The following is a 19,317-nucleotide window of genomic DNA, read 5'->3' as shown; positions in this document are numbered from 1 at the left end:
CACTTTCATCTGAGCCTACGTTGTCTGCACCTGAGCTAGCTGAAAGCCAACGTCTGAAGCCTGTTTTCACATGCAGGCGAAAATGCTAGCGAATCCTGCCACAGTGGCGGAAAAACCTGTTTTGAGTCATCACAGCGATGAGCGGCGGGGTTCCAACAAGTTGGAAATCGACGCGCCTCTCAATCGCTCAGTCACTTGCATGTGAACCATCGACGCGCCTCTCAATCGCTCAGTCACTTGCATGTGAACCAGCCCTTAACAGCTTGAGATTGCAGTGTTTTGGTCTATTCATTCATGAACTAATGTGCCGATTGATGTGTGCCGAAACACGACACTGTTGGATCGCACCTCACTGCTTCACAGCTACGTTTTGATGGAAGATGGACCGTTATGAGACGCCGGTACTGGCGTAGCAGAGCAGGATTTGCCGGTGGCGATCTCCTAATTTTCACCTTGTTGTACCTCGAGAAGGAATGGCCACCCCCTACCCGTGGTTCTTTTTGCGCGCGCTATTCACCAGATGCGGATGCAGGGCTTTCCTTGTACAGTAATTTATAAGCGCGCGCGAATCGAAGCTGTTTGGATGACAGTGTGTGCATTCACTGCAAGGAGGTGGCTGCAGGCCTCCTTGGGTGTTTCGTTGAATGCGGCGGAAGAAAGACCCCAATAAAATATTTTTCGGTGGTTCGAAACGAAGCCTTGCCACTTCTTTCCATCGCTTCACAACACCCACTTAGTGCTTTTACCAGCTTTGCTTGAATGTGTACGTTTTCAAGCACTCTGCACTAAATAACCGGCTCAAAAAAGGTCACTCTCGTTGCCGCTACACGAGGCTCAACCCTTCAAATGCCTCCATTCATTTACTCGTCGTGATGTGGTGCTATTTGTGGGAAAGCATGATGCTGCATTCCTTTGGTAGGATGGAGACGCCCATTGTTCGATAGGGGAAGCGTCATTTTGAATTGATTATGCAGATTCCCAACAACGGAGACAAAGCTTCAAAAATTTAACCTGAAATAAGACTTGTGATGCCTGTAGGTAGTATTGGACACGAGTTATGTCATAGTGCCAGCTGCTAGCAAGACTGCCCCTACACACTAGGGCTATTTTTTTTTAACCTACACTGAGCTCCACTTCGTGCAAGCTAATGCAGGTGAGGAGGGCGGGGCTAAAACTGCGATGTGAAGACTCTGCACTCGTCTGCATGAGCCTAGTCCTCCTCTGGAGCAGACGACAACCTCGGGAACTTAAGTCGACATATTTTATAAGATTAAACAAAATGTATACTGCAAAAAGTTTTTGAGTGGTTTAGGTATTACGTAAAAAAAAAATGCAAAGGACATTTTTGTTTCCCCTCAAATGAAGCGCAACGCACCAACTTATATTGTCTGCTCAGAGGACGCATGGACAATTGTCACTAAATTTCTTGCACAGCAAGTTCATCATCGGACGAAGGGTCGACGACGAGTTCCTTGTGCGAAATACAAATCCACGCTTTTGTTGAGACTAGGGGAACAGCATTCTGCGCCGCGCTGAAACCGCGTTGCGCAGCATACAGGGTGCGACTCTCGATGGCTGTTTCTGGGCAGCAGGCTAACTGACCGCTTTGAGGTGCCGCCGTATTAATACACAAACGTGTAAGACGATACTGTAGGCGTGTGCTTCACACTAACATACATAGATACGTGGATGACCATGTATGCAAAATAAGTTTTCACGTCGGTCGCTCAGTGCAGATACCAACCAAACAAACATAGCTTACCAAAACGCGAGGTACCGTTCACCAGACTTAAAGATTCACTTTCAGTCGTGTAAGCGATTTCACCTTCAAAGTAAGGGTGGCATTATACTGCACAGCCATTATACTGCCGTCGTCCAGGCGGACGAACTTCACGGACTTGCGAGGCTGCGCTGCAACCGCTCGCAGCATTTCAACACCATAAAATGGCGTTGTGCGTTTGAAACGCATGCCTTCTTTTTTCTTCTGCTAGCCTACACCTCAAAAGAAAGCGATGAAGAAAGTGCAGTTCTCGTGCTACACTACGCGCAAAAGAAATGCGTTCGTGTAGGTAGGCAGAGCTACACTTGGTACGCAGGCAAAAAAAAAATGGAGCCATGCTACACTAGTGTAGCCAGTGTAGGTAAAAAAAAATGTTCCTACTACGTGTGGAACAGGCGCGATGGCTAGAGGATCGAAATATGTAATAGTAGTAGCAAAAAGGCTTGACTTGATGAAACTGGCTGCTCTGGCTGGCGCAGAGATCAAGGCGGCTGACAGAGCTTCCAAACAGCAAGCAGCATAGCCCGCTTCTTGTGCGAAGCCAGCACAATGCAATGACACTACAAGAGGCAGCAATGTAACTCTATGTTCACCTAATGGCTCTGCACATCACATTGTTACTACTGTAAGGAAAGTAAACTGCTTCAGACATCGAACACTCGAGTGCTCGTCCAATCTGACAATGCTCTAAAAGTGTGCCAACAATGCAGCCATAGTCAAAACTTGATATGGGGCATGCGTCTACAAAGGAGTGATGGGGGCAATGAGTTTTGTTTTTACAACTCTTAGGTCTGATGAAATCCCTGGGTTTACAAGCCGTGGTATGCATGCAGGAACAGCCACTATCCCCGAGGCATCGGAGTTTCCCAACAATTCAACCAAACATCTGCAAGACAGCCAATTCAAATTGTGCAAATGATATAGCACTAGCTTGGCGTCAGGCCAACTTGTGTGCTGAACTTTCAAGCGTCAATGTTTGAGTGCTGATGACAGGCTCAGTGGAGCCATATGACGATAGTATTACAAACACATTATTAAGCAGGTTTTTCTTTATTTATGCATATGACATGCACATCACTGGCGGGTACATAAATAGACATCCTGAGAAAAAGTAAGCAGGAATGACATGAGAGTAAAAATGGGCTATGCAGGGTATATCGTGACGTAAAGGCAGCAAAATGAACTAAGGCACCAAACTGCCGAAACACAAACGCACAACTTCACCAACAACGTCAAATGTAGCAACTGCATTTCCACCACGTGTGCACTACAATATGTGCCTACCTTCAAGACACAACACAAAAAAATGTGGTTTAGCTCTGATTAAACCTGGAGCAACACGATAGCTACAGCTGGCCGAGTGGAACTCACTCCACTCCCCCCCTTTACTCTGGTTCGCCAACGGCAGTTGCGCCGCCGGCAGCTGCTCCGCACCATGTGACCAGCCATGGCGCCACCACGCTGAAGGCTCGAAATGCCAGCGTAATGTAGCTACTGCTACAAAACAGCAGTACGCAGTGGCCCAAGATTTAGATTAGCTCCATATGCTGACCTTATCTGCTGCTGACATGTTTTCAACCCTACCTAGCATGCACTTTGATTGTTTGTACATTGTTGTACACTACGCAAATTAAAGTACGAATGACAGCACATTCATAATCTGAATGCCTTCTGTGAGACCTTTACGTACAGCTGCCGCCTTACTTGGGTGTCCACGTTTTGGGTGCATTTTAGAAGGGAAACTGAAAATGGTGTGATACGTTCAAATTATTTTGAGCATTACTTTATCAGCCCTTTTGCTTTGAAGAGCTCTCTCATCAGGCCCTTAAGGTAAGAAATTTCATTAGTAATGCGCTGGGCCTCCGTCTGCAGGCTGACGTTCGTCGTTGCCAGTGCAGCAAGCTCTTCTTCAATCTTGCTAAACTCCTTCTTCTTCTTCTGTCGATAGCGTGTCGCCGCGTCTTTGTTCTGAAGACGCTTCCTCTCCTTGCGGCTGCTTTTATCCGTGCTAGTTCGGGGCCGACGCTGGACTGTGCGCTTCCTCTTGCGCGGCGGTGGGGCCTCGCTTCCCGACGTAGAGTCAAGCCCAGACTCCGAATCGGACCCACTGGCCTCTGGCATGAAGTCGGCATCCATCGGATCGTCCTCACACCTACCATCGACTTCGCGGCCTGGGCTTGCACACGTTGGCACATCAATGGTGACAGTCTCTGCAACAGAGGCTGGTGACAGCACCGAGCAGGAACTTGCTGGAGATTGTGGCTTGTCAAACGGAACAAGATCGGTGTCATCCACATCCAGCACAGTCGAGGGGCTGTCGTGCGTGGCAGACGGGCTCACCGGATCAATGGACACGATGACAGACTCGACTGGAGAAGCAGCACGGCTGTCCGCGAACTGCAAGGGTGATGTCGGTTCCGATTTGGCAACACAGGGGAACTCCTCAGATACTTCAAAATGTGATCCCGCAGTCTCGTCAGACTGTAGAATCTCAACTGGTGACCCCACATGGCTGCAGTGGGCTGCAAAATACGACGGCGATGCTGGTGTGGATGCCACGGCATACTGACTTTCCTCTGGTGCTGCAACAAACGGGACACCCAAGGCACACGGAGTTGGTGGTGGCGAAAGTGAATTTGCGCTCGAAGTTTCACCGCCGTCAATTCTCTGGTATGCATGGCTGGCTTCACAATGGTTTTGGCCGTCAAAGTTGATGAAGACATCGACGTTTGGGACAACGGCAGTTGGTGTCGGGGAGACGGGAGGGGACAGGAAATTAGGATAGGGAGAAGCGGCCTGACTTTCCCAAAAGCCATAGGGCTTTGGGGCCACGCCGCAGTTGCTGGACTGAGGAAGTTGGAATGCTGCCTGGAGGTCACTGGCCTCCAACATCACTGAGGGCAGGTCATCCGGGAAGTCCAGCTGGGTCCAGGCAGACAGGTCCACCTTCTCGTCCAGCCAGTCTAGGTTGCCTGCAAGCACAAGAATAGCGTACATCAACAATGTGCCAACCAAGAAGCTACATCGCATGTGCAGGCACACAGCTAAAGGTACACTTAACCCTTTGAAATGCCATTTTTTTGTTTCATTGAAAAGAAACATTTTCCTGCCTAAATAGTGTATTTAGGCATTAAAAAGACCATTTGCTAGTTTTCCAGTGCTAAATACTAGTAGTTATTTTACTGAAGAGATGTGCAAAACTTAATACAAAGTGTCATAATTGATGAAAATCATCATGATCATCATCATCAGCCTTACTACACCCACTGCAAGGCAAAGGCCTCTCCCATGTCTCTCCAATTAACCCTGTCCTTTGCCAGCTGCATCCACCCTTTGCCTGCAAACTTCTTAATCTCATCCGCCCACCTAACCTTCTGCCGCCCCCTGCTACGCTTGCTTTCTCTTGGAACCCACTCCGTTACCCTTAAGGACCAGCGGTTATCTTGCCTTCGCATTACATGCCCTGTCCAAGCCCATTTCTTCCTCTTGACTTCGACTAGGATGTCATTAACCCGCGTTTGTCCCCTCACCCACTCTGCCCGCTTCCGGTCATTACACCTACCATTTTTCTTTCCATGGCTCGCTGTGTTGTCCTTAACTTAAGGTGAACTCTTTTCGTTAGCCTCCACGTTTCTGCCCCGTAGGTGAGTACTGGTAAGATAAAGCTGTTGTACACTTTTCTCTTGAGGGAAATTGGTAAACTGCCACTCATGATCTGCGAGAACTTGCCATATGCGCTCCACCCCATTCTTATCCTTCTAGTTATCTCGCTCTCATGATCCGGATCAGCTGTCACTACCTGCCCTAAGTAGACGTATTTCGTCACCACTTCTAGGCTCTCGCTGCCAATTGTGAACTGTTGTTCCCTTGCTAGGCTGTTGAACATTACCTTGGTTTTCTGCATGTTAATTTTTAGATCCATCGTTCTACTCTGCCTGTCTAACTCATTGATCATGATTTGCAGTTCACCTCCTGAGTGACTGAGCAAGGCAATGTCATCAGCGAATCGCAGATTATTTCGGTGTTCTCCATTTATTCTTATTCCCAACTGTTCCCAATTCAGGCCTCGGAATACCTCCTATAAACATGCAAATAGTGTAAACATGAAAATAGTGACAACGAAATGCTGTGCCCTATCAAGTAAACACCCGAAGGATCGTGGCAATAATTTCTATTTCAAATGTGCACATTATAATTAGAATTGTGAAAAAAAATGATGTTACTATTCACGGCAAAATATGTCTTCACAAAAATGGCGCATGACATGCTACCGTGCTCACTTTTTCGTGAAATTTTATTTACTGCATTTACTATAATAGTAGCATAAAAAAACCACCCTATTTACCACATGAAAGATGCCAAAATCATCTGAATTGAAGAAATCACTACTAGGTGCAGTCACTCCCAAGAAAAGCTGCGGGTTCGCTTTGTACACAGTTGTGTACATAGCGTGTCAAAGGGTTAAAAAAGGTTTATGCTACACTCCAGTCCATTTGAGGGAAGCAGCACTAGGACGAGATTCAACAGGCATGAGGACACATCAAGCTACTGTGCTGTGCTGTTCTTCCACCTCACCAGCATTGAACAATTTCGCACCATTTCCAAGAGATGCGTACAGTCGAAGGTATTCAGCTGATTTCAGGAACACAACAGTCCTTGCACTGCATTTTTTATGTGGGAAGCTTTATGCTGAAGCGTAGCACACACACACAAAAAAAAGAAAACCATTTGCACAATAACCACAAATAACAAGTTACAAGAAATTATAAAATGCAGGTATAGGATTCACGCAAGAAATGCTCCACAGCATAGCAACGCCAACTCCCAGATATTTTAGTTACCATGACTCCGTTTCCTCGAGGCTGAACTGTAAGGCCCGTCAAATGCACACTTCCTGGCAGACATCACATTTTGCAGCCTCCACTTGGTGAACTTTGATGGCAGCAGGGACTAAAAGACTTACACAGGTCCTGCTCCAGAATCACTGAATTTTATATCACAACACCTCCAAATAAGTCCCAGAAACAAGACACGTACAAAAAAAAGGGTCCCATACCTGCATCTTCAAATGATTGTAGCTCGCCCTCATGGGCAAGCTTGGAGCAACAATGCTCCACAATCGAATCCAGGTCCCAACTTGCGTCCATGCTTTGTAATCTGGACTCCTAGTCTTGAATGAGAAGACTGAACTAATGTGGTGTTTTGATGTGAATGGTCCACAACAATTTGACTTGCCGGGGTGTAGGCAGGCAGAGAGGCGTTAAAGCCTGAAAACCTGCAAGGCATCAAAACCACAACAGTGAGTGCTTCAGCTTTCCAAAGTTGCAACTTCGCACTTAAATAGATTAGGCCCTGCACCAAGATCACGTCAAACAGCACCAGATATCACAGTGACACCAATATCAGAATGCCCAGGTCAACTGAACAGCCCCTCTTTAATGCATATACAGGCCATGCAATATAGAATGGTAAATGGGCATTCTGATGGCTCATCCAATTACAGTGGTCCTTACTAGAAGCTGCAAAAGTTTAAATGGTGTTGCAGCCACAAAGGCTATGATTAACAGTTTGGACGTTTTGGTTTGAACCGTAAAAAAAAAATGCCGATAAAGGTACACCGAATTCTGTTTTCGAAATTCTGCTCCAAATGAAAAAGGTCGGTATTCTTGGCATGTAAGGCATAGGTAACTGGCTGTGGAGTACGAGTTACAATCTGTCAAATTTGAAATTTAACGAAGTAAGTTTTATGGAGTTTTATGTACAATGACATCACACAGTACACGGGCCTCTAGACTTTCACCTCTATCGAAATTCGACCGTCGCGGCTGGGATTGAACCCACGTATTTCAAGTCATCAGCAGAGCACCATACCCACTAAGTCACCACGACGGCCTAACTAAGTAAGGAAGATGGGTGTGATTCAACTGTGGTATTGTCATACCCCTGTCACAGAGTCAGTTTCAATTCAAAAGCCTTCGAGATTCTCAACAGCTATCAAACTCGAAGGAGTTGTGTCAGTGCTGCATGGCAAATCTCAATGGTCACTGAAATAGTTGTGTTTTATGCCATGTTTGTGTAGCGCCACAAATGCTACTTCTGATTTTGCCCAAAAAACAAATATATTTATATAAATCTAAACTAAATGTTGAAATACATTTTTCTAAAGTCGTAGGAGGTTCTTATTTATTATTAAAGGCCAGCTGCGTAGTCTTGAAAGACACTGCCTTTTGTACGATTTGGTGTCGCAAGACTATAAAATTCTTCTACATTGTTAGTTGCATAATTTGCAATCAAATTTTACAAATTCAACTTGCCAACCACCCAGGTTAATTTTGTGTAAATTGAAAATACTTCTAACCTGCAAAAACATGACTCTGGAACAGAATGCCTAGCCAACTGAGTAGACCAGTGTGGCAATATGCTGGAAAAGGATGAAATTAACTCGACACTGCATTAGCAGGATTAGGATTGTTCTAGCAGATGATGGCAGTAGTCCCACCGAGCAGCATGGCCAGATTTCCATTCCCACAATTTGCTGACAACGGGGGCCGTATTACGGGACAATCACAATCTCAAAACAGTCACAATACGCTTACAGAGCCCTGCTCCTATTGGTAGGCGCGAACCAGCAGACATATCAACCAAAAGGCGTGGGGCTTTGCGACAGTTTTGAGATTATCGTTCCATACTTCGGCCTACCGTGTTTCCCACTGTACCAGATTTACGAATAAGGCAAGTGTTGACGCTAAACGCATGTTCCAAGAAAAAAAAACATATTAAGGCGACACTTAAGCTCCGCCTTAATTAAGAGTATGATGTGATAGCACTAATGGGCCCCTTCAACGAACTCTCTTAACACACAGACATGAAAACTGAGCAATGACTCGCACGCCACCTGTTGGGGCAGCATGCATCAGATTGCCGGGGTGTTTCAATAGCTACCTCATGCCACCATTAATATGATGCCTCAAGCAAAAAGGATATGAAACACCAATATACAAATGGCAACTTGCTTAACGACTACTTCCGTGAATAGAACCTCCATAAATACACACATACTCATTAGCGCAGTCTTAAGATGCAACTTTACGTGAAAGACCACATGACATACACATAAACCCTCACTTGTACTGGAGCCATACAAGGACATGCCTGCGCAGCCTAGAGGTAGTATATCTCGCTTGAAACCCAAGAGCCACAGGTTGTAACCCCAACTAGAATTCTTAAGTGTTCTTTCGGCACAAGTCATTTACTTTATAAAGTTGCATCATTTGTGAGACATGAGGCGACGTTTAAGTTACATTATGTGTCATGTTTTTTGATCAATTTCATTCCACAAATTCACATGTGACATCACATTCCACATGACTCGACACAGGTTACATTGCACAATGCCCCTGCATTTTCTGTTTTAACGGGACCCAAACACTAGCGCATTAGAAAAAGAGCATACCAAATGCCAGCATGCAAACCCCAGGGCCCATGCAAAGGAATCCTTCAAAGTGGTCAGAAAGATTGTAAAAGCACTGTATGATAGCACTCAATGTTATCAGCAAAAAGGCATGGATATATCTGAAAAGCAACAAACACTTCAAAATCATCTCTTGTACAGGATAGTGCTATCAGCATTCTATGCAATCCTAAATCTTAAGTGTGCTAACTACACAGTACAACAGTATGTTAGTCATAAATAAATTGCTAATTAACAGCAGCACATTACAGTTTGTTCAAATTTATTAAATGTTCATCAATAAAACATTAGTTTGCTCAGATTTGTTAAATATTTGCCAATAAAGCTTCCTTTGTTTTATTCAGATACTGATATGCACCCCACAGGTTAAGTGACAGCCATTTGGCCAAGTGACTTCAGAACTACCCAAAATCTCTGAAGCTCTGTTAGGGTCACTGCAATGGTATCGCAGTTTGCACACTTGTTCAGGTGTACCAAGTGGCTCAATCATACAAGAATTTAAAACAAAACCAGCGCACCAATGTTTCAATTTAAACCTATTGCACCAGACAGCAGTCATGAGAAAGCATAAGGTTGGGATTTTTTGCACACCCTCATCAGGTGTGCCCAAAACAAGAATGACCAGAATCATCACACTGTGGCTAGGGCACTTAGCTACTCAGCTGGAGTACAGTTTCCAACCTACTGCGGGAGGGGGGGGGGTAATTGCGCCCCTATGCTGTAGGATCTCAGTGAATGTTAGAAAGATCCCCAGGCGGTCCAAATTATTCCAAAGCCCTTCACTACCACACCTTTCTCCCTTTCAGTCCATTTCTCTCATGGCGGCGCGGCTCAGGTGTCCTCCGAGATGCAAGACAGATACTGCGCCATTTCCTTTCCCCAACTACCAATTTTCAAAATCACCACCACTGCAACATGCTTAAGATATCTTAACCCGCCTTTCCTATCTAACCCCTTCCTGCTCACATCACCAAGGGCAACAAGGTGCTACCACGCCTTGCCCCTCACATTAAAGATTACACCCACACCTTCCCTCATGGCAAGGCTGAGGTGTCCACCCTGTATTGAGAATCACTGCGAGTTTCATTTCCTCAAACTCATTTTTTCTCTCTATTCCCCTTTCATTCCCTCTTCCATCCATTCCCTCAAGGGCGAAGTTGAGGTGTCCACCACGTAGCCAGACAGCTTAGTGCGCCTTTCCTCAAAAACAATCATTTCTTTGAAGGCTAAACACAAAGGCGCACGTGTGCTGTGCAATGCCAATGCACGTTAAAGATCCCTAGGTGGGCGAAATTGTTCCGGTGCCCTCCACTACGGCACCTCTTCCTTTCGTATTTCACTCCCTCCTTTACCTCTACCCTTATACGGCGCGGTTCAGGTGTCCGCCAAGATGCGAGACAGATACTGCGCCATTTCCTCCCCCCCCCCCCAAAAAAAAATTCAATTTCTTTTCTCCGTTTCTTTCCATCACCGACCCTACCACCGCTTTTTTCCGACAGGCTGCTTTACAGCTGCAAAAAAAAAAGAGAGAGAGAGGAGGGAATTTCGAAACCAACATGCTCTCGGGAAATCAACCTTTAGCTAAGAAAAGAAAAACACTAGCGCTGCTTTCAACGTCTTTCCACTGCCGCGTACGAGTCTCGTCATTGGCCCCTTTCGTCGACACTCAAATGTCAGGTGCTGCCGCGCAAGACCTTCTCAGCGCCTGAATTATCGCAGAAAAGCATCCGCTTTGTCGGCCATTATCAGTTCGCAAGCCAGACCTTTCAACGCACACCGCTGGTGGGTTCGAAGAATAACGTCCGGTATTGCCCCAAACAATGCCCGTAGCTTTTCTTTATTACCGTGTTATACATTTTATCTGCAGCATAAGCAATGAACAATTTTATTGTAGCCATCTGTGTCCCTAAATCATACACCAAGGCACACTGCGCTAGATGCAGCGTTTTTCTTAACGAAAGTGAAACTGAATCCTCAATGTCTTCAGGAAAACAAACCTCACGAAGATGCTAAATATTTATTTAAAAGCAGTCTGGCTTCGTGATGCACAAAGCGTACATACACGGCCTAACAGAAACACTCCAGTCGGAGTCGGAATTGACGCCTTCGCCGCAACAGGCTGATCGCAGCCCACATGGCGTCCGAAATGACGTCACCGTGACGTCAAACACCCGATTGAGGACAAGGTAAACGAACCGAGCGGTAGTTCCGGCTAGCCGTATGCAACACATTCAAGACTCCAATAACGACAGGATAAACTTCGACCTCGCTTCGAGAGGGGTCCAACAAGTCGACAGCTGCCTAAGCGGGCGGGTTATGCAAGACCCTGTAACATGACCCCGGATTCCACGAATCACGCGTTATGCCCCGAGCTAAGGTTGTATACCCTTAAATAATTGCAATTCGGTTTTCAATGACAGCGCGAAAGGCACTGTTATCATACTACGCTAAAACCACCGTCTGTCGCCCCGTAACACCGGCTCAAAAGCAACAATGGAAGCAGGCACACGGAAACGTGCCGTCTAGGTATCAAGATCCGCAGGACGGAATTCACGCGACTGAGGCGGAAGACAACAGTGCACTTACTCCATTTTGCTGTTTGAAGGTGCCGGCACCTTACGGTGCGAGCCGTGAGACACAACTATTCCATCACAATGGGGGTTCCCAGAGAGCAGAAAAATGACGATCTAGCTGTATCCGTGACATGAGGGCGAATGAGAATGTAGTCCGGTTGACGGCGCGATAGGGCAGAATCATCCGCTCTTTCTCAACTTCTTTGCGCTAGTTAAATTAATTCTAGGCGCGTGGTTTACTTCGCTATTGCCGCTTATCTCACTTTAAAAACAGAAAATAATTTCGAGATCTTATTTCTAGCCTTTATTAACATCCAAAACTGGCTCCTATTTTCTGTCGCGGCGGATGAACCAATATGGCTGTGCTTAGGCCGTCGGAGCGGCAGTCGCGAGCATGTCGAGAACGTGTCGTAGATTGCATCAGCCACTGTTGTTTTGTGTTTATGAAGTGTGTCTGAAGAAATGCCTCATCGCTCTTGCAAACAACAATATAAGGCAGAGGCTGAAATGCAAAGCCGCGCCTGTGACAGGCGGAATTTCAGAAACTTTATAGAAATGCATGATTAAACACGTTCCATGTCGGAGCGGTAGCCCGAACCGCACTGCATCAGGCACAGAGGCCTAAAGGCTCTCCGCTGGCCTCAAAAGCCAAAAAACGGCGCTTCTCATAGCTCGAATAAGTGAACCGACAGCAATAATAACACCGAGAAATGCTAACCGCGACCGAGTCCCCTATTTCGCACAGTTCACTCGTCTTCCGCAACGTAGCGCTGGTGCGCCCCTCACAACTGGAGTGTGCACACGACACGAATGGTGTGGAGGAATGCGCGGAGTACCCGCCATGATGATACTTACGTTGCTAGACATGCGGGCTGCTGCTCGTTTTCATTGAGGCACGTTTTGCCAAAGAACAGTTATATTGTTTTAGCGATGTCAATTTTCCATCACCGGGGCCAACACCAAAAGCGCCAATCATGCCCGGCTGTAGCAGATTTCTTTTCGCAACCATCCGAGAAATGCCAGCCGTTATCTATGGGCTGACAAGTAACATGGCGGTTCGCCAAGAGTTCATAACGTGTTCCGGTAAGATTAAAAAAACTCAATAAAATACAAACATAAGGAAAATTTAAAATATGAATTTAAACTTAAAAACAAATAACATGCTGCCATTTATTTATCTAATTATGACAAGAAAAACGGCACTATTTGCATTGTTTAACCTCCTTGACCTTGTATTTTCCACGCACGTGCATGCAGTCTTCGGTTACAAATCACTAATCCTCGGCAAAAAGTTTTAATGAAACCTAGTGGGGCGCGAAGTTTTGTTTTTACAAAGGCTAGTAAATGGTGGATTCCGGAAGTCTGTTTGGTAGGAGTGAGTTGAAAATCAGAAAATCAACTCACTCCTATCAAACAGACTTCCGAAATCCACCATTTACTAGCCTTTGTAAAAAAACCACAGAGTTTCTTACTATTAACTAGAGGGAAAGCTGGCGGCGCTGCACCTGAACCTACACGGGCGCTCAAAGCATCATGGGGCGATGAGCTACTTGGTGCGAGACAGTAGGTTTTTTTTTTCAGGAACACAGAAGGGCGTTACTATAAGTTGTCTAATTCCGTATCCAAGGGGCGCTCCGCGCGCAGACAACTTCGGCGTTAAAGTAGTGTGCAAAAGCCATAGTAGCAAAAACGTAACAGCACACGCCGCCAATAAAAGGTTGTTGTTTTTTTTCGAAATGCTGTAGAAAAACCCTATAAAATGTTGAAGCGACAGCACTTTATCTCAAAAACATTTCTTTTTAAAAATGCGCTTGTTAAGCACGAAATGTCGGCTTTTGTGGTCTGCAATTCTTGGCCAATAGGAGAGCAAGCCATTGCTTATTTTGAGCAAAATTTGCATTTACATGCTTTTCTGCTCGTTTGTTACAATTTATAGACAGGATATTGAATGATAGGAGATTCTTAATTATCGAACAACGTTTGTTTTTTCATTATCTTTTGGCCAAGTTGTTGTCTCTCCGCCCCATGATGCTTAGAGCGCCCACGGTGGTACAGGTGGTCTCGAGGAAGCCGATGCATAGGCGAGGCGCCATGGAGCTTTCCCTCTAGTTAATAGTAATTAAGAAACTCTATGGTAAAAACAAAACTTCTCGCCGTACTAGGTTTTCATTAAAACGTCCTAAGGGAACCCCGCCTCGGCGGCTCAGTGGTTAGCGCGCTCGCCTACTGGTCCGGAGCTCCCAGGTTCGGACCCGACCGCGGCGGCTGCGTTTTTATGGAGGCAAAACGCTAAGGCACCCGTGCGCTGTCAGTGCACGTTAAAGATCCCCAGGTGGTCGAAATTAATCCGGAGCCCTCCACTGCGGCACCTTTTTCTTCCTTCTTTCTCTCAGTCCCTCCTTTATCCATTTCCTTACGGCGCGGTTGGGGTGCGCGTCGATATGCGAGACAAATACTGCGCAATTTCCCATCTCCGACAACCAATTTATTATTATTATTACTCCGCGTCTGCTGGAAGCGCGACATCTTCAACCTCGGGGTGAGTTCACTGCTCCTCCTTGTTCGCTATAACCGAGTGATACGGTCAATGTTGTTCGTTGTATCTGCGACGAATTGTCATTGCCCATATGTATCTTTTGACGGTAGTACCGCACCCGTTCATAATAAGCGAGCGTTCGTTATAAGTGGGCTCGACTGTACCACGTGGTGATCAATGAGTACTAATGTCTTACACAGCATCGTCGAATGACAGTTCAGCGTAGGAGTTACCAGAGCTGTGCACAGGCTCGGGCCGGCCCGAAAGCCCGGACCCGGCCCGCGGGCTGAGCTCGGGCCATTTGGAGATTCTCTTACTCGGGCTTGGGCCGGGCCAGGCTTTCTGTGTCTCGGACGGGCCGGTCGGGCTCCCCGATCTCGACTGCGTACCTTATGCGAAAGTATGCTTGTCGTCTCGCATGTAGGTACAGCAGGAAGTGCAATGTATTTATTCATCAAAAATGGAATCTACAGGGACGGGAGAAAAGTACAAACGCTAACAAAAGGCAAACGAAAGCTAGCGGAGGCTCGGAATGCGTTTTATGCGTATGGAATGCAAGAGTTCAACAATAAAAGGTCATTTAAATAAACTGATTATTGCAGGTCGGGCCGGGCATTAACCCGGCCTAAGGCCGAGCCGGGCCGGGCGAACTCAGGCTTCTTTAGCGTCGGGCCGGGCCGCCTGGGGTAGTGTACGGCCCGGGCCGGGTGTGGGCTCAGAATTGCGGCCCGTGCACAGCTCTAGGAGTTACTCCTCATCCATTTGACGCCTCGCATGCGGGAGGTGCGCGGTTCGATCCCCAGTGCCGCCGGGTACGTCCACTGGTGATACAATGGGTAGAAGCTTTCCCCTGGTTTGGTGCTCGGCTTATTCAGGGTGAAATGCTTGGGAAATGGGTCTTTGACCTCACTATAATGAAATAGAATGTTCTAGTTCACTATAGACCTCACCTTGAGTAGAAAAACACCTTGCGCTATGGCGCTCTTTGGTTAGATGCCCTTGCGTCATAAAAATTCACCCTCATCCATTTGAATAGGTGAATAGGAGAGCCTTGGGCAAGATCCTCTTTTATTATTTGTCGCGCACCTACTAATTCCACACAATAAACCAGGGTCGATAAACCAGATCTGCTCCCCCCCCCCCCCCCCGAACGTCACTATTTACGTCCCCTTCTCTACCCCACTCTGTTTACTCATTTATCTTCCCTACATGTGGTACACGTACGGATTGACCTTGCAACTGACTTTTCAAAAATCCCGCGAAGAACAGAAGCGCCAGCAAAATCGACGTCCGGTGCCGTGAAATAAACTTACGTGCGGACAGCTGCGGACGCTTACGGACCGGAAAAGTTGAAAGGACAGAGAATGGAGCTTGCTGAACCGTTCGTGAACGGCATCGCCAAGGCAGCCGATCCGCGCAAGGTGAGCGACGCAGACTACGCCAAGCTGCTCGACAAAGTGTTCCGAGTAGTCACGGCCGACGAAGAACAGCCGAACGGGGAGGACTACGCGGCAGCAGACGACTTCAAAGATGGCTGCGCCGGGCTGATCGCGTTCGTGCTGGAGAGCTCGCGCTTCAACCTTGACGATTCCCAGTTTGCGATGCGCCTCGAAGAGTACGGCATGACCGGGGCCCGGGCCGAAAGCCTGGCACGCAAGTACGCGGCCAACAGGCAGCTGGTGCGCGTCGAACTGAGCCAGATCGGGCGCAGACCGCCCCATGTCACGGACGTCGACTGGAGCGTCGATTATCGCGTGAAGAGCAACCACCTGGAGCGCATCGGCGAGCCAGTCTTCCACGTCCAGCTCAAGTCCTCGGAGCCCCTGTCGTTCACCTGCAACATGGCACAGATGCAGGACTTGCTGCACAGCCTACGGGACGCCGCCAAGTGCGTCGAAAACAAAGCCCATGGGGGCGGTACCTGAAGCTGCCGGACCCCGTTCTTGTGAATAAAGTGGACTAGCGGAAACTGTTTGGAGTCAAGGACATTGTATCTTCCGGTGATGTATAAGCCACCGTGACAAACGTGCCCGCCTTCTGCTGCTTCGGTGTGTTGCAGCTAGTCTCGAGACCATGGCTATAGACAATAAAGTCTACATCTGCACCGTTCTTGTTCTGTTTAAAGCAACGCACAAACCGCCCATTGCAACAGCTAGAAAGCTGTCGTCCGTCAAGGTGAAAATATATGCCTACAGCGCAGAAACTAGCTCACGTAGGACTAGTCTTTGGGCTTAATGAAAAATATCAGGTGCAGGTAGCGAATTCCCAGAAAAGTGCAAAGCGTAGTCGTTTTATGCTGAATGCACAAATTTTTGAGAGGCAGACGCTAATAGCGATTTCTCTTGTGCGTCCAGCAACCAAAATACTTGAAATGCCGCACATGCAACTCTCAATAACATATGCCCAATGGTTAGCAATCCTACATTTTTACAACGTGACATGCAAAGACTGCACGACAAAAGATTGTTAATGTGAAAGAATATTTCACTGCAAGACACACCACAGGGTCCATTAAAAGATAAGTTTAATCCTGTACAATGTTTCAAACACGCACCACAGTACCAGTGCTCGGCAATACAATCGGCACAGTCTGCACGTCTATGAGACACCACGGCGTATGCATTGTTGTCAACAGAAATAGTAGAGTCCTGGACGCAGCACTCCTTGCTAGACTTGCGTCACAATGAACACGTAAGATGCTTCTGACGAAGACTTTTAGAGACGCAACCTTCACATGGCCACTTTCAACAAAGCCATCACTGCAGAGTTGACAGTCGCAATGTCCGAGCACACTGTGTTGCTTCCGCACTAAGATAAACGATGGATTGGAGGCGCAGGATGGATCCGCTTCCGTTGAACGGATGAACAGAGTGACCAAAGCTGCTTTCCAAAGGCAAACTGTGCACACAACAGCATTTCTCCCGCATGTCTTGCATACATTGCCAATATCTCAAAGGAACACCGAGAAAAAAAGAGAAGTTGGCCACAGAAAGTGGTTCGTGACGACAAAAAGGCTATTTGTACTAAAGACTGTGCTTCTAGAAGCTAGAAAAAAAGAGCGGGAAAAAAGAGAAGTGCCACCACTACTGGCCTTTTCTACAGAAGCTATTTGCAAGAAAAGTCGACGAATCCCGGAAGCGGATCTCAAATTTTATTGCTTAGAACTTGGCATAGCAGTAACGGCTTACTCCGTTGTTAGATGCTAATCATGGCAGACCATGCTTGTTGCAGTCACCATTTCCTAAAAGTGGTACTAAGCTCTCTTGCAACAAAACATTAAATCCGCTTTCGTAATCCATTTACTTTTCCTGCCGAGAGTACAGTGTAGTGACATCAGGTGAGGTTCTCTGTCGAACAGAACATAAAATGAGAGATTAAGCACCTGAATTTAACTCTTGTATCAAAGCAGGAAGCCAAACAAGAACAAAAGGCCCAGCTACAAGAAGAAAACCTGCCAAAGTTGTCTTTAATTAAATGGATGCTGAAATGCCTTGCATTGAAGCTGTTGCTTCCATGTTTGCAAAGACTTTCCTGTGCTGTTCGCATTCCTAGCATGCTGGAAGATATAAGCTGAACCTCGATGTAACAAACACCGCTATTACGAATTATTGGCTACACCAAACTCTTAAAAAGCACACGCAACTTATTGAATGCATATATCGAACTCCCCAGTGCCAAGCGATGCTCGGCTGGGTTGCAAATCGCGGGCTACACCACAAAACAGAGATGACCGGTGGTGGTGCGGCAAGCGTTCATTGCAAGGCTTGCGCTTTTATGGCAGCCTGGTGTTCTTATTTTGCACTCAATAGTGCCACAGAAGATGCACTGGAGTGGAAGGTTGGTAGCCAGATGGTCGGCACGTGCTCACGCCTTTCGCACCCGTCGACAGCACCATTAAAGCAGCGGCGTAGATGGTTGTAGCCTTGCAGTAACCATCCTGTGCTCACGAAGGTGGTGAAAACGGCGATATCTTTCATTCTGAAGTACCATTTTCCACATGACAGAGATGTAATATGGGGAAGCCAACCTCACCTGCAACCGGTTTTCTGTGGCTTCTGGAATTGTTGCGAGCACCTTCGAAATGGCACCTTTTAATACTTCAGAAAAGGTCTTCTCATTGCTGTCCCTTCACTGACAAAATTGCGCTGACTTTGCGTGCATTTGTGGCGAAATTATAGTTACGAATTTTGACTGTAATCAAATTATTTTACATTAATTTTAGGTATTCACTATGACGAGGCTTCACTGTACAAAAGCAAAGCACACAACAATCTCAAGGCTCAACCAATCATGCACGGTCACACTGGTTCTTACTTCCTCTTCGGAAATCGACATGCTTGTGAACGCACTCCTGTTTTGCATAAGAAAGCCAGCCAATGGCGATAGCTGAAACAACCCAAACCACTAAAGATGGCAGACGACTGAATGGGTTTTTGGACACCTTTAACCTTCCCACCACAAGCTTCAGAATGGAGTTGCAATTTATAACCGGGTGTTGAAATGAAGTAACCCAAAAGGGAAAGCAGGAGTGTTATAACATTGACTACAACAGCACTTGCTAACTTCTAAAATCTAGTGGCTGTCATGTCGAAGCTATATAACTGAGAGTAGCGGCTCGCAGAGTCCAACACAAAGAACATTCTCAAGTTTTTAAAACCAAAATGTGAATCTGGGTCAAACAGGCATTCGCACAGGAGCTCACAAAATGCAGCACAACTTTCAATTTTCCAAGACCAAGGAAGTTGGTCACTAAATTCATAGAGTAAAACTGCAGGCAAGTTCATGGACCAACTAACACAGTAGAACTACATAGCAGTAAAATGACGCTTGTCTGCAACATAATTAGCCTTATGGAATCGCAAAGGCGCTACACTTCAGCTGAAACCAAGTCCTAAATTATGCAGACAAAACCTCACTGCATGCATGGTCGAGCAGTTCCAAGTTTTTGCTGTCAGCC

General features: G+C 46.6%; 2 protein-coding genes across 2 annotated transcripts; one reads left to right on the top strand and one right to left on the bottom strand.

Moving 5' to 3' along the window:
* Nucleotides 1–2,811: 2,811 nt before the first annotated feature.
* On the bottom strand, nucleotides 2,812–11,974 carry crc (bZIP transcription factor crc). The gene is made up of 3 exons (XM_077634439.1): nucleotides 11,838–11,974; nucleotides 6,837–7,055; nucleotides 2,812–4,752 (listed from the first exon to the last, which is right to left on the bottom strand). The coding sequence occupies exons 2-3, from the start codon at nucleotides 6,925–6,927 to the stop codon at nucleotides 3,560–3,562; spliced, it is 1,284 nt and encodes a 427-aa protein (XP_077490565.1). The 5' UTR covers nucleotides 6,928–7,055; nucleotides 11,838–11,974; the 3' UTR covers nucleotides 2,812–3,559.
* Nucleotides 11,975–15,664: 3,690 nt separating this feature from the next.
* On the top strand, nucleotides 15,665–16,420 carry LOC144101331 (COMM domain-containing protein 3). Its single transcript, XM_077634438.1, has one exon. It carries the CDS (start codon nucleotides 15,725–15,727, stop codon nucleotides 16,283–16,285), a length of 561 nt encoding a protein of 186 aa, XP_077490564.1. The 5' UTR covers nucleotides 15,665–15,724; the 3' UTR covers nucleotides 16,286–16,420.
* Nucleotides 16,421–19,317: the final 2,897 nt, after the last annotated feature.

The sequence above is a fragment of the Amblyomma americanum genome, chromosome 8 (assembly GCF_052857255.1).
Source record: "Amblyomma americanum isolate KBUSLIRL-KWMA chromosome 8, ASM5285725v1, whole genome shotgun sequence".
Lineage (NCBI taxonomy): Eukaryota > Metazoa > Arthropoda > Arachnida > Ixodida > Ixodidae > Amblyomma > Amblyomma americanum.
This window is presented reverse-complemented; position numbering and strand designations above follow the sequence as displayed.